This window comes from Halichoeres trimaculatus, unplaced genomic scaffold, assembly GCF_033239565.1.
Source record: "Halichoeres trimaculatus isolate MK-OKI-2021-1 unplaced genomic scaffold, fHalTri1.1 fHalTri1_scaffold_4, whole genome shotgun sequence".
In the NCBI taxonomy this organism is placed as follows: Eukaryota; Metazoa; Chordata; class Actinopteri; order Labriformes; family Labridae; genus Halichoeres; species Halichoeres trimaculatus.
In genome coordinates, this window is record NW_027437182.1 from 33992931 (window position 1) to 34016645 (window position 23715).

At 40.7% G+C, this 23715-nt stretch overlaps 1 protein-coding gene across 2 annotated transcripts; it reads right to left on the bottom strand.

Moving 5' to 3' along the window:
- Nucleotides 1–862: 862 nt before the first annotated feature.
- On the bottom strand, nucleotides 863–22443 carry b4galt6 (UDP-Gal:betaGlcNAc beta 1,4- galactosyltransferase, polypeptide 6). Of its 2 annotated transcripts, none has more exons than XM_074667989.1 (9): nucleotides 22365–22443; nucleotides 16386–16502; nucleotides 12764–12877; nucleotides 10399–10523; nucleotides 10170–10286; nucleotides 9759–9946; nucleotides 9446–9568; nucleotides 7696–7797; nucleotides 863–5578 (listed from the first exon to the last, which is right to left on the bottom strand). In XM_074667989.1, exons 1-9 carry the CDS (start codon nucleotides 22408–22410, stop codon nucleotides 5431–5433), a joined length of 1080 nt encoding a protein of 359 aa, XP_074524090.1. In that variant the 5' UTR covers nucleotides 22411–22443; the 3' UTR covers nucleotides 863–5430. The 2 variants fall into 2 exon arrangements, with proteins under 2 accessions (XP_074524090.1, XP_074524089.1); XM_074667988.1 differs by having other exon boundaries at nucleotides 21629–22441.
- Nucleotides 22444–23715: the final 1272 nt, after the last annotated feature.

A 23715-nucleotide genomic window follows, 5' to 3' on the forward strand; every position in this document is an offset into this window, starting at 1 on the left:
CAAAAGTTAATCATCCCTGGCATAAACAAGAGTAAACAAAGACAAACTACAGGTCTGTTTTCCAGAATATGGCAATGAAGTGTTTATTTGTCCTTTGTTGACAAAGAAAGAAAAGAAAAAAAAACAGAAGTTACAAATCAACAGCAGACTCAGTCTGTTTATTTTTCACTGTCTCTTTTCAAAGACTCTCTCACAATGAAGCGTACTTCAGCGTGTAAAAGTTCAGTGATGTCTGAAGGGGGTAGGCCTCCAACACATGCTTCAGAGCCAGCGAGAGGCAGGACAGGACCGAACTGAGCATGTGCAGAGAGGGTGCTACATCAACATGTTCACAGGCTTGGCTCAGTGTGAAACTGCTCTGTTCCTCCACCTGAACTGATACTGATGGAGACGAAGAGCTGAGTGATTGAACGCACGGAGGATGATTATCTGATTCCAATCAAAGTGATTCTTTTAACGACTGTGTTCACAGGACGATTCTGCTTTCCAACAGATTCTGTCAGCCACAGGTACTGACTCTGCAGGCAGCTGTTTCTTACAGGCCAATACCAGAATCCAAACGTGATCTGGTGACACAAACGTGTCCAGAGCCAGACGGGAGACAAAAATAGATCAACACAAAGGCCCGAAAGTACATGTTGTTTAACATCAACATGTACTTCCTCCTCTAGTTGATCAAATGTTTGCAGTGTTGGAATTATCTGACAGGAGTGAGTCAGTACGTTGGTGGCTGTGTACAGTATTGCCAACATAAAAATGGAGGTTGATTGATGTGTCTGTGGGCTCAGGTAAATACTGTGTAACCTGTTTTTGTTAAGCATTTCGTCCTTAACGTTGTTGGATGTTTTTTTTTTTTTTTCAAATCCTGTAGAGCTCTCCTGTACACAAATAACACTTCTTCTCATTGATTTCAAACATATCTTTGGCTTTTTTTTCAATGCACATTATTCCAACTTGGATATATCTTTGAAGAAGTGTGACTTTCCACTTTTTCAAATTTTTTATTTTTTAGTCATGAAGACTTAAGCTTTGTTGCAAATGTGCACATTTCCAGTATGAAGCTGAATAATGATCACCAGCCTGTGTGATGGAGCCAAACATTAACACCATCCTGTGTCTGCTCATCAGTGGAAAGCTGCCTGCAGAGGTGTTCACAAAAGCCATCATGGATTTGGAAGTTGTCCTGGAGTATTTAAAGGCTAGGCCATGCAGATTTAAGGCTATGAAGGAAATTTAGGGTGTTGATTGTAACCAAAGGATATGTGAAGGAGAAAGTTTGGTTGTTTGAATTCAAAATGAGACAAAACTTTGAATCAAAGTGTGAAAACTGCCCTTGTGACAAAGCTTTTGTGGAAACACACCCTGCAGGCAGCCCCACTGGGTCTCACACATGATGTGAAGGCAGCTTCATCGCTGGAACAGACAGACTGACACTTCATTTCTCAGTCTGACTCCATGTGATGAACAACGAAAGGGGGACAACGTGTGAACAATTCAGGAAAACAAGAACATTTTTAATCTCTTCAGTCTGAATGAAAAGAGAAACAAAACAAAAAGAACTCAAGGCACAAACAAATACTGCAAAATGGAATACAGTTGTAACTGGTGAACACTTCCTATGACCTATCTTTGAACTTCAGATGAGAAGGATTGGTGCAAACAATCTGAGCTAACACCGGGACCCACTGTGACAGCCGACATCTGTCAGAGGCCAGGACAGGTAGAAACACACAATATCCAGGACTTTCTCCGTTTATATTTGGCATCTGGACCAGAGTTTGGGCTTTGGCCATGCAGACTAAACACTAGGCAGATTTACGAGAGTGAAGGAGAATAGTCTGATCTAAAGCGCTACATGCTGACTGCCCCCAAACATCTCTACGTTTAATCTTCTGAGCTCGTTTTTTAATGCTGCTCTATGGAGATGAATAAACAGAACAAGTAAGCCACAGAAAAGTCTTTAAAAAGTTTGATAAAGTCTGTGATATTCAACGCTTTGGGTTAACCCTTTCCTACCCTGCTTCACCTGCAGCTTTTAGAGAAAAACGACGACTTAACGACACTAATCCAGCGTCCCTGGCTCATTTAATCATCACTTCATCTTTTTTTGGGGCTAAAAACGGTTTTCTTCATAAACGGTGAGTCTCCAGTTCACCCTCAAATGAGTCTATTTGCGTCTTCCAGCTGTCACAGTTTGGACAAAGTGAAACTTCATTGGCACAGCAGTAGCATGAGTAAAGGTGAGAGGTAACATGCGGTTCATGCTCTTCAGAGTGCTGAGTGTGGTGGGTCTGGGCTTCTGGGTGAGAAATTAAGGTTTAAATGCACTTTTCCAGGATGAGTCAGGCGAGCCCCTCATGGCAACACGAGCAGTTTAGTAATAAAATACTTATGACGAGCAGTAATTAATTATTAAGGCATTACTGCTGAATACTGTGGCAACAGAATGGGATGGCAGAAGGTGTGTGTGTGTGAGACTTCATGGCACGGTGTAACATCCTGTCCAGCTGAAGAGTCGTGAATGCAAAGAGATGATGAAGAGAGTAGCCAGGCTACAGGAACCACCTCTGGATAACACTTAATGCTACACAGCCAGTGTTCTACAAACAGGGAGGACTTCTTCTCTTATGCAAAATATGTCGTACTAAGCTAAGAAAGGCAAAGCACAAGAGGGTCATCCTCTAAACCAAGACTACCCCACGTCCCCTGTTCAGCAGAAAAGAAAGAGCACAGCCGGACTTCAGCACAACCTCAGACTGACTGAGAATTCCTCTCCTGTCTAATCTGAGCTGCGTGCTGCTGGGTGTTAAAGCTCTGAGCCTGAACACGAGCCAGACCGGATCGCAGCCTCAGATTAAATCATTTCTCCTTCTTTTAGAGGAAAAAAAAAGAAAAGAAAAGTCTGTAAACACACAAACAGGGGCACTGCTTGTTTTTAGAGGGAGGGAGGCTCCTTCGGGTGGGGTGTGAGGACAGTCCTCGCAGTGTTGGGACCCCTGGGTGTTCAGACTGAGATCAAATGTCTCAAAACAAAGAATAAATAAGAAAAGTAACTCTGGCCATTTCGAACCTGATGCTTATTTGATTCTGTTACTCATCGACTGCTTTGGTGTCGGGTTTCAATGAGCGCCACAGAGGCACCTCTGTGGAAACTGGGGGGAAGTCAACACTTTGGTTCAGAGGCTTTTAGTGAACAGGCGCCTCAATGCAGCGTGATTTGATCACTTTGGATTGACATGTGATGACGCACACGAGGGGTCAAATACAGCACACAGGTTCCCATTAGAGAACATCATATCAATGCGGGGGCGTGAAGGCTGCAGCTTTTTTCAGATCAAACTCTAAAGTGACCCATCTTTTTTTCTCTGAAGTTTGACTTGTTTTCAAAATTTCTGATTTAACTGCTGTGGCATCTTTTGCAACACCCAGAGCCGTCAGATGGACCACGTGATCAGTCCGTTCCTTAAGATTTTAAGAAAACAACCGCATGTAAACACACTGCTTCTGAGGAATCTGCTGGACAGTGTTTCCTGTCTTCATCGGGTCTTGTGGTTTTGACCACCAGAGTTCTGCAGCATCCTCAGTGGATGTTTCCAGAAGGAGATGTAGGTCAAAGGTTTGTGCGGTTAACATCAGACCAAAAGTACAAAAAGCTTTTAACAAGATCTAACAGCCTGACAGGATTAGAAATAAGACCTGGGTGAAAAATGGCCAGAGCTCTGATGTAACGTTTCAGTACATACCGTTTGTCAAAAGAAAAGAAAAGAAACTCTTTCAAACGTACAATTCAATGTCAAATTCAAACTAGAGTTATAGAGGAGAACTGTAACAGTGAACATCTGGTCAAAAATAATCTGCCTTCACGTTCCTCTCCTTTATAGTGCTCAAAGCTTTAAGAAATTAAACTTTTCACAGCGCGTGCCCATTCAAGAACCGCAGACGTGTCAGCTATGTGGAGCCCACGCTGAAGTTCTCTCATTATGGCCCTTCTGATGCCGATAGCTTAGAAAATAACTATTATTACACCACAGTCCAGACACACACAGCATCCAGCCCAAATCCTCGTGCTTCAGCGCACGGTACAGTACAAAGAAGAGCTTTATCACATGGTCCAGCACTGAATCATTGAATAAAAATCATACGAAATAAAAATACATCTGGGACAAGAAAAAATATACACTCACATGAGACTATAAACCTGCACCAAAGCATGTTGCATGGACATACTCTGCTGTTATGGCCAGGCCTGCTCTCCGTACAAAGTCACAGAGGAGAGACTCAGTCACCTCCCCTCCTTCTGAGAGCAGCTCTACTATTTCACACAGTGCACCTCAAAAAAGAAAGAACAAAGGCAAAATTAAAAATATACACATCTCCAAATGATGAAATAATTTATGTCTGAAAAGAACAAAAAATCTGGTAAACAAAATAAATTAAGGCATGCAAAGGATAATGTCAAATCTTGAGATTTGGATACTTCTTTTTTTTCTTTAAAGCCAAACATCCTATATGTTAGAAGATCTTCCTGTTAGGAAGAAAACACTCACTCTTATTAAATCCTCAGAACGAAGGTAGCTGCCAAAATAAAATTCAAACCCACTGGAATATCACTGTAATATGCCCGAGCTCTAAAGGCCCATATTTACATATTTGTGTTCTGTGTTCGAGCTTTAAGAGGCCGATATTTACATACATGTTCATGCGTATTCAGCAGCAGTGCAGCAAAACAAACAGCAAACACTTGAGTGACACAGACAGGAGTGTTCTTCTTCAAACACCCTGACTCAGAGAAAATAAATACCACATATCAAAATAATAAAATACCACAAACATGGATGACGACCTCGCTCAGATCCCTCCGTTTAAAGGATACTGTGGCCCAACAAATGATATGTAGAAAACAAATGATAGTAGAAAGTGAGACAAGATCTTGTCTGTTGGCTTGTAAGGTGACGGTGATACATCAGAAGTGAAGCAGTGCGGAGCCGAGCACAGGGAGCTGTGGTTCTGCCACATTAAGGCTTTGCAGTAAACATCAGAGCTGAGATGCTGCTGCTCCCCCCAACCTAAACCAAGACTCAGGTCAACGTGTAGTAGTTAAGCCGGCACGGACAAAAAAACATGCAGCAACTCATCCATCCAACAGACACACACACGCGCACACACACACACAGTTTCACTGACACACACACAATCAACAGTTCACTTTGAGAGACGAGCCGCTGCCTCTTCGTTTTTTCCTCTTTTTTTTTTTCACGTTGTTTTTTTCCTCTCTAAGATTTCCTGGCAGCGTTACACGGAGCGCCTCTTCACCCCTCCCAGCCTGAGCCCCCCTCCTCTCCTCTGCTGCCGTGGAGTGGCAGGGCCGGAGGGGAGCTGGGTGAGCTGGGGGTGTGGACCGGGGGTTGGGTCGGGGTCGGTAGGAGCAGTTCAGTAGTCTGCGATAGGGGCGAGCTCAGGGGACAGGTCCACTGTGATGTTCTTGTAGAGGTTACTGAGGGAGATCTGGGGGCTGTAGTGGAGGTTGTTGAGGCCGTCCAGGTGTTGCCGCTCCTTGGAGTACCTCAGCAGTTTATACCTACGAAACACACGAGCACACAGCCCCCCATCAGTACTTAGGAGGTCTATATGCAGAATGTTCATTTCTTCATGACTACAGCTGCAGATCCATTGTTTACATTACAAATCAAAGGGACAGTTTGAGTTCTTTTGAAGAAAGGACGTACAGGATGCTTATTAATTAAAAAGTGTACACCAACTTTTTCATGAACTACACAAAGTAAAACTGGATTCTAAGTAGAGATAGACCAATATTTTCAGGGTCAATACCTATACGGATTAATAGTATTTCAGGAGGCCGATAGCGAATATTTGGAGCCGATATTAATTTGAAGTCAAAGTGAAAATGTTGGTGTCAAAATTTTGGATGATGCAAACTTCAACACTTAAAGGGATAGTTCAGTTTTTTTGAAGTGGGGTTGTATGAGCTCTATGTGACCACTAAGGACATTAGATACAGTAGAAAGTTGTCTCCTCTCCCTCAGTAAGACACAAACTTTAATCGATGGTGACGAGGAAATAGGCGCCAACAGGGAAAGACCATACCAGATTCAAAGGCTAATTTTTCTGCCTAAATTAAAATCAAAAAGTAATACCACAGTTTAAGAGTACGCTACATAAAATATTTTTTAAGTGCATTAAGTCTTCGGAAATATAAACATTTATCCGGACCTAACTAACTGGTCATGTATCCTTCCGCGCAGCACTAGTGCGCTCCGTCCCCCCTCCTCCTTTCAGCTGTAGGGAATGTAAACAAGCTATGCTTCGGGTGCTGGTTGTAGTCTCGTGTAAGTTTGATCAAGTACCTTATTCTTTTGTTTGTACTCTAAGGATTGTGAGGCAGCGTAGGAAATTCAAAATGAGTGACTATGACGATGAAGTTCCATTCACTTTGGAACCAAAAGGATACCTGTGTGAACCGGAGTAGCTACACAGAAGAAGAGCTGCTACAGACGGCGACTGAAAGGAATACAGAGGAAACATCCGCTGACAAATATCGGCCCCGATAATCGGCCCGGCTAATAAGCGGTCTATCCCCAAATCTAAGTTTCATCCATTGATATGACTTATTTACAGTCAACCCTGGTTAACTGAGGTTGATTAAAAACACATTTAATAGCTTAAAGTGATACTCCGGGATGGAACAAGTTGGGTCCTATCACAAGGTTTAGGGCAGAAATTACCCCTACAGCAGTGTTTTTGTGCAGCAGAAGCCCAGAGCGCTCACACCAAACACCCCCTCCCTGCTCCTCTGCTGGTTTCCTCTGCACTCAGACGGGGCAATATTTTACTTGACCAAAAACACAAATAAATGGACTCCCACCGAAAAAATCTGAAATCGGTTTGCATTCACGCTTTTTTTAGAGAATTTTCAGCACGTTACTTTCACACAAAAACACTGCTAAATAAGGCTCTAATTCTCATCGTGTCTCTTTGTCCTGGCAGACTACCTGCGTTTGTTTATATCTGGAACGCGTGGACTGATACACTAAGCGGCGAGTGCCTCGTAGCCAGCTGTGGCTCTGCAGCGGAGGTAGCGCAGTTTTACGACACGATGAGAACTAGAGCCTTATTTAGTGGTGTTTTTGTGTGAAAGTAACGCGCTGAAAATTCTCTAAATAAAGCATGAATGCAGACCGATATCAGATTTTTTCAGTGGGAGTCCGTTTATTTGTGTTTTTGGTCAAGTCAAATATGTCCCCGTCTGAGTGCAGAGGAAACCAGCAGAGGAGCAGGGAGGGGGTGTTTGGTGCGAGCGCTCTGGGCTTCTGCTGCACAAAAACACTGCTGTAGGGGTAATTTCTGCCCTAAACCTTGTGATAGGACCCAACTTGTTCCATCCCGGAGTATCACTTTAAAGCCTAAACTTTGCTAGGGTTTCAGAGTAAAGTGTGACCCTGTTAACTGGTGACTCTCAGCTGACAATCACTTAAACATTTAGCTGAAGATCTCCAGTTAGCACGGTCGCTTTTTACTCCAAAACACTGGTTGCTTTGTAACTGTCACGATCCTATCAGAATTTTGTGGAACTTTTGCTGCGTACAGTTTTATTTTAGAGTTTGAACGCTGCATCTTTTTGATGATGTAGGTTGTAAAGGAGTCCATCGACTCCTGGTCTTGAGAAAGTTGTCTTACCTCCCGAGGAACTGCACCTCTCCTCTGTGGTGGTGAGGAATAGACTTGTACTTGCCGATCTCTCCCTCAGGCCGTGTAACATTCAGACCAGCGTAGTGAACTCTGAGGAGAAAAAAAAACAGATCACATTTTCATGAATTGCTGCAGAAACATTTTCATGTGCTTCAAATTAAGTGGAGCTCTGAGAAGTGTTGACAGCATTCCAACATCCTGATCACAGGAACGTAAGGAATGTTCCTGCGGTGCAGGGCTCTAACTTCTTCCATCAGTTACACTGGTGTGGCTATTTTTTTTTTTTTTTTATTTAGGTAAACTTGAATTTTTTATTGCGTAGCATTTAACACCATAAGGTCACCTTTTTATTGCCCTCCATAACTTAATGATCATATTCTGATGGCACTCCTGACAGGAAACAGTGCATTGCGTTTTGTCCCTCAGCCAGGGAAACTATTTCAACCAGTTCTGGCTGAAAGAATTTATTTTGATCTTTTTAAATTTGAGTCTCATGGCTTGATCCCAGACTCAGTTTTCTCCTCTGGTTCAAAGTCTGATGTTATCCCCAAAGGACCAGGGCTTGGCATCTAACCAGGGACTCTGTGTCTTGGACTCAGTAGCGGGGCTGGATGTAACAGTCTGCAAAAGTTTTCTTAATGAAAAAAACGTTCAATGTTTCTGCCTCTCTTTATCTTCTGTCGTTTTGACCCGTTCATTAGCTTTTTCAGTTTCAGTTAGGCTACTCTTGGGTTGCTTTTCAAACACACACAACTTAGAGCAGCGAGCAGGACCACAGCCAATCAGATGCAAAGGCCCACCCAAGCTCTGTCTCACATTGGTTTAGACCACAATATACAATCCTTATGAGTGCGAGTTTGTTCACAGGAGAAAAACTGGGCAGCACTAGGTAGACCAGTGACTTAGAAAATATGTTGGTTGCACTCTGGAGCCCTGTTGGAGTTTGCTGAGCGTGACTGTTGGCTGTGTTGTGACAGTACAGATTTGCTGAAAATGTTTGTAGTCATCAGTACATTCTGTTTAATACCTGTGAACATCAAAGCCAGGACATATTTGAGGAAAGAGTTTACGAGTCCTGGAATCAGTTATATTTGTTCATTCACACAGACTGAGCATAAACCAGGATCCTCAGTCTTAGACTTAAACCTGCATGAACCAAATTGTGACTTCCTGCTTATGCAGAATTTCTCAACTTATCAAAAACTGTTGCAACATAAATAAAAAAGTTCTGCTTTGACAACGAAACCAATCTTATCTGGAGATGCACCTACAGACCTGCTGGAGACATATTTTCAGGCTCATTCAAAGCCACAAGGAACACAACAAAGGAATATTTGGCTTTAAATATGTTTAGCTTTTGTCTTTAACAAGTTTGGGCATCATGAAATGTCAAGCACTGCTCAGATATTCTTTGTGGATACTTCAGCAGGTGATCAAGGACACAACATGCAGCTTAAGTATAAGTTGAATGCTGTCATTCATTAAAGCAGTGTTCCTCTTATAACCAAACACTGTCAGACCTTTCAGCCACTTTCTCTTTTTGTTAGTGAATCGTGACATGCTCCCAACACTTTCAGTTTCTTGTTAATAAAAGAAACTCAGTTACTTCAATGAGATTGGGGGGTGAAATTGTCTCACCTTCATTGCCCAAACAAAAGAAGCAGATGGAGCAAATAAACTAAATGTGTGAACAGTTTTTGAAACTTGGTCTTTTTTGTTGTTGTTTTTTTTGACTAACCTGTTCCACAAGTCATCATCCTCTCCTCCCCAGCCCCAGAATGCATTGGGAAAGCCATTAATCTTGCGGAACTGATCCACAGTGAGTCCACTCACACCACCGAAGAACTCGCTGTATGGAAGACTGCAACCAACAACAAACAGATTTAAACAGACGTGTGAACTTCAGTCATTTACACTATTAACACTAACATCTGTCAGTGCGGGAGTTCAGAGAGACAAACAACAAATGTTTCCCTATCAAACCTGAATCATAGTGTTTCTGTATGATCGTCTGAAAGAAAATATTCCCACTGTGTCCTCAGCACACTTACATGTACATGTATTTGTCCAGTTTGGCAGCAAAGTGGCGTGGCATCTGACCACAGCCATAGTAGTTTCGGTCGTTTTCGGGGATGTGGTCAACATCATGGAAGATCAAGCAGTCCCAGTCCAGGTCTTTCATGGCCTCCAAGAACCCCACGTTAAACAGCATGGCTCTGTTGAAGGGCTGGCTCCCGCTCTGAGCACGGACAAACACACAAACACACATACATAAGTTACCACTTTGTGCTGGTATTACAGAAATAGAAGTGGTGGTTTACTGGATTTTATCTGGTTCAACATCAGGGTCTGGCTCCACTAACACAAGTGATTTTCATACTTCCTTAAAACTCCACTCAGCATGTGTTCAGCGGGACAGTTGCATGCAGCTGGTTCCCAGACTCAGACCCTGTATACTCTACCTGCTCTATGACGTAGAAGGCAAACTGCAGCCGTTGTCTCTGCAGCATGGGGATGAGGTGTTGGAAGAGGATGGGGAGATGTTCATGGCGGTTTCTAAACGGAATCAAGATGGCAACCTACAGCACAAATAAAAGCATAAGACAGTGATTACACTTGTGAATTCTATGGACCCTATATTGAGCATAGATAACATGTCTAATTCATCAGTCCGTACGGTCAGTCACCCACCTTCCAGCGAGGTTTGCAGTCCTTTGGTTTCCAATGGCCTCCAAACTCGATGTCAAAAAACTTGGAGAACTTCATTTCTTTCTCTTCCATCGGGATTTCTGTCATGTTCACTTCCATAAGGCCCTCTGTGGAGACATTTTAATCAATACATATTTAATTTTTACTCTGACTGAAAACATGCTCTCTTTACATTGTATCATACAGCCAATCAGAGATCACTATTCAGGTTGGATCAGGTGTTCAAATTTGCAACATTCCTCTCTCTGTACTCTTCCTCTTAAAGTATAAAGTGTGTTAACAATTCAGCCTGGACTGTCCTCTCCATGTAAAGCTGCTGAGCTGTCTTATAGCATAACTTTTTTATTACTTTTATGGTTTTATAGTTATCTTCTTCAGGTTTTTATGAGTTTGATTGTGTGTTTTATTTATCTGATTTATTTATTTTACTGATTCATGCTGCTTTATTCGGTTCGGTACAGTGCTGTATTCAAACGAGTACAGTAAGTTTACGTTAGCCAATGCACATGGCTCTTTAATATTCACGTGAGTACTCGTCTATGATTGGCTGAGCAGGGAAGGCGTTTTAATATTCATGAGGAAAGTGGTCTGTGATTCGTGCTTTGCGATCATATGCATATATTGTGGACGTGACGTCTCACAGTGAGCCAATCAGAAGATGAATATCAAAGAGCTTCCGTAGCCACAGAATCCGTGTACGGTTCGTTCTTTCGTTCTGAGAGCAGATCAGACAGCAGCAGACTGTGCACTGACTGTCTCATTGACACACACGGGAGTGCGCAGATGCGCGCGGATAAGATGGAGTGGATCGTCAGCCATCCGTTACTTATAAAAAATAAGCTCAGGAACATGTCTGTATAAACCTCCAATGTGAGTTATTTGTCTAATTTTTATATAGAGATGTTCACATTTAATATCAAAATATTACACAAACAATTTTGACACATTCTTTTATTATTTTTAGTTTTTCCATTTTTAAAACCAGGACAGAAAAAGGTGTTTTTTTCTGTTATTCCGTTTTGTTTTTTAAACAGAAAAACAAAAAAACAAGTTAGTTTTTCCATTGTTTTGAGTTTATTTTGAAACAGAATAACGAAAGAACGAATTGTGCATCATGGCTGCTGCTAACGACCAACTGGAGCTTGAAGAGCCTCCCCCCTCGCTGTATAATGGTGAAGTTTTTGGTTTAATAAACATCCATAATAAGCAAATGGTTTTGCGTTGTTCCATACTGTACCGAGAATGTACCGAACCGTGATCCTAAAACCAGCATTTATTGTTTATGGTGTGAAACATGATCACTCCGTCTGCAAGACAAATATACCCTCAGGTATAAATAAAGTAAAGTTGAGTTGAGTTGCTGATCTGCTAAGTAAGTAAAGGTTATTACTCACAGATTAAAGTGGATAGAAAAATTACTCCAACTCTTCCTCTAAGTCAAGTAAATAAAAAAATCTCTCTGTGGCAGCATTTCATTTTTAATTTCAACAGAGTTTAGTTTGAAGAATCTGTGGCTTCAGTTCTTAGTCATTTGTAGGTTTTCACTACACTTCGGTAATCTAGATTTTGTTTCTCTCCTGTATCCCTGTTTAAATTCTCAGACTTCTTCTTTATGGTTAAGTTGTTGTAATGCAACATTTCCTGAGGATAACGGCCTCTTAACAACAACAGCACACCTTTGGATCGATTGAAACATCTTTTCTCAACATGTAGAGCTGTTGTAAGGTGAAAAAACGGTTTCTGTTACAACAGTCTGTTAGCATGAGTTGTTCCTCCTTTACGTTTACATTTGTACTTTCTACTGAGGTCACACCTATGTTTGGAGAAGTAGATCTGTATCAGGTGTCAACTAATACCAAAGTGTGTGTGTACAGGAAAGAGAGACGTGTTTAAGTCTGTCAGAACATGAATGTGAAAACCACACTATGACATAATGTGAAACCAGTGGCAGTAGTAGAACAACACAGCAGGGTGAGAGGTGCTGCTGGTGTTCTGTAGAAGTCTTTAGTAGTGGAGTGCTTGGTTTATGGAAAGTATTGATCCAAAATGGACCTGATCACACCTGCATCCTATTATCTCATCAGCAGAGCTGTTTCAGGCGTGCACGATGGAAAATTTCAGGAAAATTACAGGCCCTGAAAGTTTCTGGAGTTCACTGTTCACACATTCATTCAAATGGTGCAGCAGCACATTTTTTTTTTTTGACAAAAAGCAAAACTCAACACTATCCTGACATCTCCCCTCCTCTCCTGCCTGACTGCTGGGATTTCTCATGAATGTTTCCTGCTGCACTCTGCACTTGATCATATGAATGGGAGCAGATGCTGTGTGGCAGCGAGCGACTCACTCATAGAAGGTAATCGCTCTGGGCAGGGGAGGTTCTGGGCGTAGGTGAAGTTCTCAGGGAGGTATGTGGTTGGCTGGACCAGGTACTCACTGGAGTTACTGCCATCAGGATAGTCTGCAGAAAAACAAAAAGTCTCACGTTAGGCCACAACAGTTGAAGACTCCAAAGCACTCAAGAAAAGTTAGTACAGATTCAAAGAGTTAGATCAGGTGTTGGTGACAGAGGGATGACCCATAGAAAAGATCTATTCAACTCAGTTCTGTGCTTCTCTGTGATTACAAAGACTGTGTGTAGGATGTCGTCAACACTGGCAGGTCAGGGCATTTTTCATGCAAGGGAGATCTAAAATACCATGAAGTGAGGTTTTGGACACATTTCACTTACTTCTCCAACCACTCTGACAGCAACTTACAACAAGTACAAGTTTAATTTCTCACTTCTTCACCGCTGAGGTTTACAGTTAACCTGTGATTCCTGTTAGTGTTGAAGATTTCCTCACCACACAGTAAAACACTGTAATCCCATCGTAAAATAGTATAGCCAGTTTAAATATATTCTCAGTTGGTTTACAAAGTTAGCCAAATTATAAGTCTTTCTCTCATCCAGATACAAAGAAGTAGAGAATTTTACATTAACTGTAATGTTTGTTTTTCCACATGAACATTTCATTTTGAACTCAGTTTGGATATTTTATCAGTACAAGCTACAAATGCTGTCTCTTCATAGCCTTTATTCTCTCTGTTTCAGTAAAATGACTGTTATGGCCCCAGCCGTACAGGTTGTGTCTGCTCGAGTCTGTGCTTCTGTACGTGTCTTCACTCCTTCCCCTCATGCTGATGGTGGTGATGGAGGATTGTAGTGTCTGGTGGTCGACTGGACCGATAAGGGCTGACAATTAGCCGGCACAAGCTTCAAAAGGGTGGCTGGAGCTTCAGTCGGCAGGGACTGAGTTTTATGTGAACTGTTGCCCGCTGAGTGCTTTGTCTGCACTCTGCGTTTGATTTTGAATTTGTGCTGAAGTTTGTGTGTATGTAAAGTTCAGAAGTTGTGTTAATTAAATTTCAATCTACTTTGGACTCAGATCTGTGACTTTTGTTTGGAGATCCCTCTTTGTTTTTTTTATTATTTATGGTTGTGTATTGTTTATTTACTAAAATTTGAGGAATATTTGATTTTGAAATATAACATATTATTATTTTATGAAAACACCCCTGTTTACCTCAACACCTGGTTCATGTAACCTTCCTTTACATTTCTTATAACAATAGTTTTACTTCCAAAACATCACAGTAACAAACAGGAAGTATCAGGTTTTTTCCAATAAATATTACCATTTGATCTTACTTGGCTTTGCTTACTTTGCTTTTTTTCCCTACAGATATCATGACGAGTTACTGAGAGGGAGAAGAGTCACATGACACCAAGGTGGTGAAATATGATCAGTTACAGCAGAAGTATGCAAACTCTATCACAAAAGCAGTGCAAGAGCTTCAGACAGCATTTCAGCCCTTATAAATGACACTACAAAATCTAAAGCTAGATTTGAATGCTCAAAAAAAAAAGTTCAAGGTCTTCTCAGGAGGTAACTTACAACAGGTGAATAATTTTAATTTTTTTACTTCTGAAGGAAACTGTATTGAAAATGTGACCTCCTACAAGTACTTGGGTATTTGGATAGACAGCAAACTCTCATTTAATGTACATATCACAAACCCAGTAAAAAAGCTTAAAATTAAGATTGGCTTTTATTTTAGAAATAAATCCTGTTTTACTTTTAAAAGCCAAGAAAAAACTTGTGGAGGCTACATTTTTGTCTGTGATTGATTATGGTGATATCCTCTATATCAGGGGTAGGCAACCTTTTCCATGACACGAGCTGCCTTAAAAATACACTCTTGTCCAAAGTGCCAATATTTACTTCTTTAATGAAATCATCAACAGTCAAAGGGAAAGTCTCCTTGAATGGTTTTTATGCTTAGTGTGCAGTGACAAATGGTCTAACTTCCTTCCATTGCCTGTTTTTTAACAGTACAGAAAGTTTGAATGTTTTGTTTTGTTTTGCAAACTTTGCTAACGCTGTTTTTATGTTTGGTCTCAAAAAGATGCTGCCCACTTGATGTCCTACAGACCAATCTTTCTCAACAAAAGGTGCATCTGCGGCCATCTCTGGCAATAAATGCATACTCTCTTGTCCAGTTTTGCTTGAAAAAACAACTGGAACTTGGTTTGTTTGCCATAATAACACCGCTATATGGATGCAATTGCAAGGTAGCAGACTAACCTCCCAACATATTTATTGCAACATACTTGCAAAACACATTTGTGCACTTGTAACATCATGATTTAAAATTATTATTTAACCTTATTTGTTCAATTTGTATTTCAGAACATTTATAGTGTACCCAATTTCTTGTGAAGTGTTAAATAGAATAGAAAGCAACAGTTTTATCTTTTTAATTTTAATTTAATTTAATTTAATTTGATTTAATTTAATTCAATTTTATTTTATTGATTCAGTGTATCATGCATCTCTTCCCTTCATAACCAACGCAAAATCTCTCACCCATCACTGTATTCTTTATGATTTGGTTGGTTGGACTTCACTAGCAATTCGCAGACAACAACACTTGCTGATTTTTATTGACAAAGCAATTCTGTGAAAACTTCCATCATACCTCTGTTCCTTTCAGTATCTAAGCTCAACTGGGTACCAGTTACGATCCTCTAACTTGCTGCTCTTCTCTGTACCTAGAGTTTTTACAGACCTGGGGAAAACTGCTTTTTCTTTTAATGCACCTTGGTCATGGAATAATCTTCAAAAAGAGCTAAAACTGGATTCAATGATATCTCTTAATGAATTTAAGAGCATCATTAAGAGTGTGGTGACAGAGGCATGTGGTTGTTTTTCTTGAAAGCCAATGTGTGTATTTGCTTATTTATTTTAACCTGTTGATTGTGTTGTCATTTTCCATGTACTGTGACTCTGTACGGCTGCTATTTTGGCCAGGTCTCTGTTGTAAAAGAGATTCTTTAATCTCAATGGGACTTCCTAGTTAAATAAAAGTAAAAAAAAAAAAAAAAGTAAAGCTATGTGGTTTTTCATACACCACCATAAAAATACCTCTTTTGTAAGCTAGTGGTTTGGGTTTTATTGAGTTTGAGGTTATTTACACCTTTCTTATACTCTTTAATTTCTAAAACTATAAATAAATCACTTTCCAACTTTTATCTCTCTTCAACACTTTGCTGAGCTCCCTAAAGCTAAGCTAAGCTAACAGTTAAACAGATGTGTCAACTGGTGAATGCATTCTTTGAATATTTTCAGAGTGTTGTGTTCAAATTCAAAAAAAAAAAAAAAGAGTCTGGCCATGAAGTGGCATAGTTTGATTCATCTTTTGGACACCTCCTCGAGAACATGATCCTTTCTGCAGCAGCTGCTTCATTTTTTTTCCCTTCATGACTAATCTGATCACCATGCAGAGCTCTCAATCAATCAACTTTTAGAATTCACAACAAATCTTATCTCAACAAGCTTTACAGTGCTGAATTTGACATACAGTTATAGCTGTGTGAAACTTTAGTGATCAGCTAAGGTTGAACTTTCATCATGCGTGCTACTCACCCGTCCCGTTGAGGGTGTTGTTCTTGTTGGTGTATAATCGGATCATTTGGCCGATGGTCCTCACGTTGTCCCTCAACATGATGCCCTGAGCCTGCACCATGAAGAAGTATGTGTTGGCTGGTGGGGAGACAAGAAAAGCAGGTTTTAGTTTAGGTTTAAAGGCCTGTACACTTGCTTCATGTTATGAGAGCTAAACTAAAAAAACAAAAAAACATGGAGCATGTTGAAGTCTCTGTTTCAGACACAACAAATGTGATTCTCTGCAGCAACAGCTTCTAAAAACACTGAATGTTTAAATGATTTATCACAATCACAGAGACAAATCCTGAAACCAGCGTCCACAACACTCACAGACTGAATAATCACCTTCAAAAAACAACAGATTGAGCTGTTAAGAGGCTACGGGTTTAATGGAAGGGTCACATTTATCCTCAAATGCTTAAAAAACTCTGTGAGGAAACCAAAAAAAAGGTCAGTTCAGAGCCACATCACCTGTTTCCTAGCCCTTTTAAATGATTGTGTTTTATTTTGCAGATGTTGACACTGAAACTGCAGCGAAAGGTGTAACAGAGTTATGTCACTACACCACCCACAGAAGACTTCCATCGCAGGATTGTGCTGGAAACCTCACAGCATGAGGAAAACAGGAAAGACGCCTGTTTAATAAATCATGGGGTGCTGCAGTTGCCTGTCTAGATGCTCCTATTAATACAGAAGCTAAAATAAAACTCCAGAGGAACCCCAGGACACCATCTGCCTCTCAGGTATGCTGAGAGAAAAAACAAAACAGAAGACCACACTAACAACAGGAAAGTTATGCATCAATTCAAATGAACTGACCAATCCAGCTCTGTCTGCATGAAGGATTCCCTTTAAAAGACTCCACAGCAGTACTCTTAACTCATTATCCAGCCTGTCACCCTTCACAGAGGAGGCTGCACCCTCAGGCTGCTCCACTTCTCTCTTTCCACTCATCTGCCCGGCTCACAGAGACAACCACAGGGGTTTGAATGACCAGAAACAATGAAAGAGCCGACATAGAGAAGGCCCAGACACTGTCTGCATGCTGCAGGACAATGACCCCCCTGCATAAAGCTGTCCTCATAGTTCACCTGTAACATTTTCTATAACATACTGACTCATTTACAGGACTCAAAGGCTTAGTGGATATATTTACAAACTGTTTATCAAAATACTGACGTTTAAATTGTTCAATTTAAAACTCTTCCAGTCATTTTTTACTGCCTCACTGCCACTCATCTTATCCTCCAGCTCACTTAATACTGTTTACATGCATAGGAGAAAACAGACGATGGAAAAGGTCTTATCGCGCTGCAGCCGGGCAGCGTTGGCTGCTGTTCAAATGACAGCATGAAGAAGACCAGCATGCCACTGAAGATGACTTTACTGTATCTACAAGATTTAACTGCCCAATCATCATACACTGCTTAGCAATTTCATTAGACCACCACCCAGAGTACGGCGTTTGCCTCCGCAGCACTTAATTAACAGTATATAGCTGACTACCAAAACACTGTTTGGTAATCCACCGGGATGTGCAAGCCCTTAAAGGGGACATATCACGCTTGTTTCTCCTTTTCACTATGCCAGACTAGGATGCCTGTAAAGCATTTCTGCCCTCAGTACAAGTCATTTAGTTCCTTCATTGCCCCACAATAGCGTTCTCAATATCCTCATTTTAGGCCATTCTGAAGATCTCGTTGAAACGCTCCGTTTCCAGAATGACCTCCAGTAACCTCGCAACGTCACAGCCCTTTGTGCTCTGATTGGTCAGTTCCATCAGAGGGGCGGAGGGGGTAGAGCCAGGGGGCGGTTTTTGCAGCATGGCAGTATTTACAAAATCGCCACATTGAATGGGGCAGACCGAGCGAGTTTGCTGTTTGCCAAAACTTCACCGTAAGGCATTGATAGCACTAATAAAATGGCAGAGTATAGGATACATCCTTTTGTATTGGACCCTGAGTCAGACCTGGACGGTTCTGCAGCTCAGGAGGAAGAAAATCCACCTCGACACAGATCATCTCAGGACGATTCAGTGTGGTGAGTCAAAGCGGTACTGTAACATGTATAGTTTATACGTGGAAATATAGGCAGACTTCACCAATAAACTATTTCTATAACAAGGCACCATCGTGCTCCTTCACTTTTCTCTGTCTGTTTTATCCATCATGCTGAAAGTGTAGTCTAAAGATCGTCAGTTCATCACTATGTTATTACCGCAGCATTATTGTGGTACAGGTTCACAGTGCATGTCAGAACAAGCATGCAAATATCACAGTCTCACAAGTATTACAACGTCTGCTAAAACTACAGTGTTTTAACTGCTAATTCACCATGTAAAGCCGAGCTGCTCAGCAGAGCAGAGTCCCTGCATCCAGCACTCAGTCAAGTTAGCCAGCGCTAGTAGGGAGCTGTATTTATACTCTGCTCTTGGTGGGTGTATCCCTCGGTGGCGGGTGTCTGACTAACTGACATCACAGAGGAGGAGCTGCTTTATCAGATTACTCCAATAAAAAGAAAGGATCCTCGTGTCGTCATGAAGGTCGAAATCTCGCGGCCAAATGGCAATGACCTATTTTCAGAGGCATCAAATCTCGTTCTAGGATATCAGAAAAAAAAAAAAAACATATCTCATTTTTTTTTTAAATCAGGGGGTGAAAGGTCTTGTTTTCAAATTTATATTATATGTAAGTATTAAATCAGGGATCAGCATGATATGTCCCCTTTAAAGCAGAATGATATATTTAAAGCTGAAATAGAAAAAAATAAAGCACATCATAATCATTTGATTGACAACAAGGCTAGATTGCTTGCTCTTTATCTGCTACCAAGCACACAGACTTATCAATAGACGCTCGTGATGCCACCAACCACACGTAAGCCTGAGATGTCAGATATGTCATAAGGAAGGAAAACAAGCAATGCATGAAATTACCACACCAAATCCCCATGTTCATTCCTCAGCTTCATGTTGAATGCAATGAAAAAAAGTCCTCCACAGATGATGGTTTATAGCTCATTTTAGCCTTTGAAAAGAGAACCAAAAACTGTGAGCATTCTCCTAAACCAGTGGTTCTCAAAGTAGGGTCCATGAACCAATGCTTGGTCCACAGAATAATTAAAAAACAGTTGTAAGAGTTTACGGTATCACTGAAAAAGCATGTCAATTAACTGGGATGTCTTGCACCAGTAAAATCAGCTATTTTTTCCAATACTCTTATTCAATTTAGGTTTTGTGCCATGGGATCAATTCTGGTATGATCACTTCATTGTCCACATGACAGGACAAAAAAGCAAAACACAAAACAAAACAAAAAAAAACACATTGGAGTCAATATTTTCTCAACCTTTACAAAATGAATCACTTGGAGAGTGAATACAGCCAAATTCTATCATTGCAAAGTACTATATTAGAGCTGAAATGATTCCTCGAATTATTCAAGATACTCGATTACAAACAATGATCGAGGAATTTTCTCCGCCTCGAGGAATCGTTTAATTTTTTAAAAAGATCAGAGAGTGGCATTTCAAATAGAGTTGATGCCATATTTAGAGTTTTCAGACCCCTCAAGCTACCTCTTTTTCAAAATAGCGACGAGCAACAAATCTAGTTTCTTTTCTGGTGTTTGGAGACTAATATGAAAGCATGTATTGATCTGCATCAGCTGCTTGTATCTCATATCTCATCAGATCGTACGGAACTTGGAATTTATCACCCAAAGTCACTTGATTTTACACTTGCTTGAAACAAATTTTCATTTGAAAAATAACTGTTCTTTAACTTAACAAAATGTGTTCTTTCCGATTACTCGATTAATCGATGGAATTTTCAGTAGAATACTCGAATACTAAAATATTCAATAGCTGCAGCCCTATACCACAAAGTTCATTATTACATGGTGTTAATATTGTGCTTATCAATGTTACGATAATGAGTGGGTCCTTGGAAAAATGTCATAACTGAAAGGGTCTGTGGTCTAAAAAATTTTCAGAACCCGTTCTGAATAACTTTGTTTCAAAAAATGATTACGTCGCCTACCTTTTGTGATTTGTTCGTCACTCAAGAAAAATTAGCAAGAGCCATGAAACAACTAAAAATCTAAACCATGTGCAACAGAGAGACTGTTTACACAAACTCAACACAAATCATCTTTGTAAGGTGCTGTGAAAGCATGAGTTTGCAACAATTTGAGAACTTCTTTACCTTGAGAATTCAAATAGGGAACAGACTAAAGAGATAAGGCTTCACAGTGTTTCTATTGCAACATAACGGTCTCGCCTTGGCAACAGTATCAGTTTACATGGACCTTTATGCTATCAAGAGTCTTCAGTAAATTCTCCAGGAGCTGTCACACCTCTCCGGCATGACTAACACTGACTGCCAGTAAAAGCCTGCACTAAGAGCAGATAATTCCTGTCGGCACTCAGCCATTCCTCAGGCATGTGATCGGAGAAATGACCCAGTGAAACTCCACAACATCAGAAGGAATTTACACAACAATGGGCCAACTGCGGGCCAATATGACCAAAGGGATACAAGCACAGTGTCATACCTTCACTTATAGCTGTCATGAAAAAAGGGAGTGTAAAATGCACGGAATGTAAAAATCAATCCTGTTTTGTACTGCATTTTCATGACAAGTAATTTAACTCAAACCGTTTTCTCTTCTCTGTAATCAACCGTTGCGGAGGAATGTTAAGACAGACTCATGACAATCACAGATTGACATTTTTTGTCTTATAAAAGCAGACTTTGTTACCAACTTAACAAACCTTAAAATCTTTAAAGAAATTTAAAGAGATGTCTAGATTAAAGTTGTGATGAAACAATGCTTTATCCTGAATCGCTGGAATAACTCAGTCTGTGTACATGTGAGGAATCCCTGTTTTTAACTCTAGCAGTGATGCTCACGGTTCATTCATTCACAAGTCTGCTGTATAATATCAATTAATGCGCATCTTATTCAACTAGTTTGGATAATACTTTTCTTATGTCAGTCTACCTTCCATTTCGGAGTGGTTTCGCTTTTCAATATCACAGAAATGTGAGGGCTAACTGGACATTATGCCACCTTTCAGCTGTGAGCTAGTAGGCTAACTGTGTTAGCATTGGCTAAACTGTGACAGCAGCTGGAGCTTATTGGGCTGCAGGCGATAATCCACACATAATCACATTAACTGTTACCGTGTGAGGCGTTAAGAGTAAATCTCTATCAACCAACCTATTCCAGGGGCCACATAAATGAAGTAGAGACAAGTGGTGGACATGGAGAAGAAGAATATGAAGGCCAAAAACGATCGGTTGGACACTCGCAGCAGCCGCCTCCAGTTCACCATTTTGGCTTAGGCCCGCTTCTCTTTCACTGATATGAATCCCATAAAATACGATTTGGAGTTAAAATGTCCTCGAATTGACAAAAAACAAGGTCAATTGTGTAGTCATGGAAAACCCTGCACCATCAGATCCCAGAGATGCAGCACAGAGGAGGCTAACGCTAGCGGTGCTAGCTGGCCTGCCAAGAAATTTCCAGATGGAAAGAAGCAGGCCTGAAACGTTAATATCAGGCAGCTGAGAGCCGTATGGAGCACCACCGGTCGGGCATATTGAAACCGTTATACTGCAGGCACTCCGCTGGGTAACAGCTCCATTACGGACACTCGTGGGGGACTTCCATGGTTGCGGCGTCGCCAGCGAGGCTTTTATCGCTAGCACTGCAGGTTGGTCATTGAAGGGGGCAGGACCGCTCTGCCTTCTCCCACACGGTCTACTCTCGGCCGGTACGATGTTTCCAAAACAGTCGGCGAACTACTTCTTTAAAGCGCGAACACGGGAGTCCAGTCATACCACCAGGTGTTCCCACGCAAGTTCCGCACGCTTTGAGCTCTCAGCATTCATGTGTGCGGGATAGGATATGACAATTAAACTCAATAAAAAAGATATGAATTGTGCCTCCTTGCCATTTTCTGCTGGCACTGCAGAGACCGTTTCCGGTGGGTGTAACATCACCCCTCCCCCGCGTCGTCATGGAAACGTGTGTGCGGTGCAGCGGCCTCTCTTCATGTGGCGCTCCTTTAAATCTAACGGGTTTGATCAAACAGACGTCTGGACATTGTCGAACATGCTACAAAAAACATACATGAACGGTCCAAGAGTAGTTACATACAAAAATAATTAAATTAATTTATCATCCAAAAATTACCTTAAACCAATCAGATGGTTGATTTATGTGGCTGGTTCTGTAAGGTGTACATCATTTTCTGGATTTGTAGTATTTCACATTTGTTCTTTTTCGCTTTACATTTTTTTTTATTTCAGTGGAATATCTCGTTAAACGGGCCTATCACCAGCAAAACTCAAGCTGACAATGAAATGACATGAAATTCAAATTTTAATGACATGATTTACTTTCTCCATATAACCAGGGGCGTAGCTACAATTAGGCAAACACAGGCAGTTGCCTGGGGCCCCAAGATTCCCAGGGGCCCCCAAAGCATCTCTTAAAAACTGATTTATAAAGTTCTCTTCAATTGAAAGCATTTCTTTTTTCTAAATCTTACTTCACATGCTCCAAAATACATCAAAAGGCTTAATCTTTAATGATGGTTTTGGGTACTCCCCCTCCCTTCTTATACAATGGGCTATTCCATGTCACAACACATCTGAAAATTTGATTCAGGAAGAAAGTGGTAAAAAAAACAAATTTTTCCCATTTTTTTGCTATTTTCAGCCAAGTTGGAAATAAAAAGAATCTTGCTCTGAGATAAACATATAAGACTTTTAGGATTTTAAGGACTTTATCTAGCCCAGGAAACAGGATAATTTTCTCAAAATCAAACGTTTTGAGTTGGTGATAAACATTATTGTACAAAATCTCTTTTTGGATACATAACTCACTGGACAGGGGGTCAAATAAAAATACATTAACTTTGAAATGATAGTACCAAAAAGTATGGTAACTGTAAATATCACCTCTATCAGTAGATTTTTTCCCCCCGGTTTTATGTTGTGCTTGACATTTACAAATTTTTCTTGACTAAATTATATTTTTCAATATTTACTTATTATAATGTTTTTCACTTCATACTTTCTTGTTTGTTACTGTTTCTCTGTAAATTCCCCACTGTGGGACAAATAAGCTGTCAAATGACCATAAAAGATTTCAAATCCAGGACAAAGTGGACTAAATTATGTATTCACTTTTTTCTAAATCAAACTTAAGTACAGAACTTGAGGAAATGCATTTAGTTGCGTTAAGTTACCATGTACAAGATTAGCACTGTCTCGTGCCTTGATTCTCGGAAAGAGACA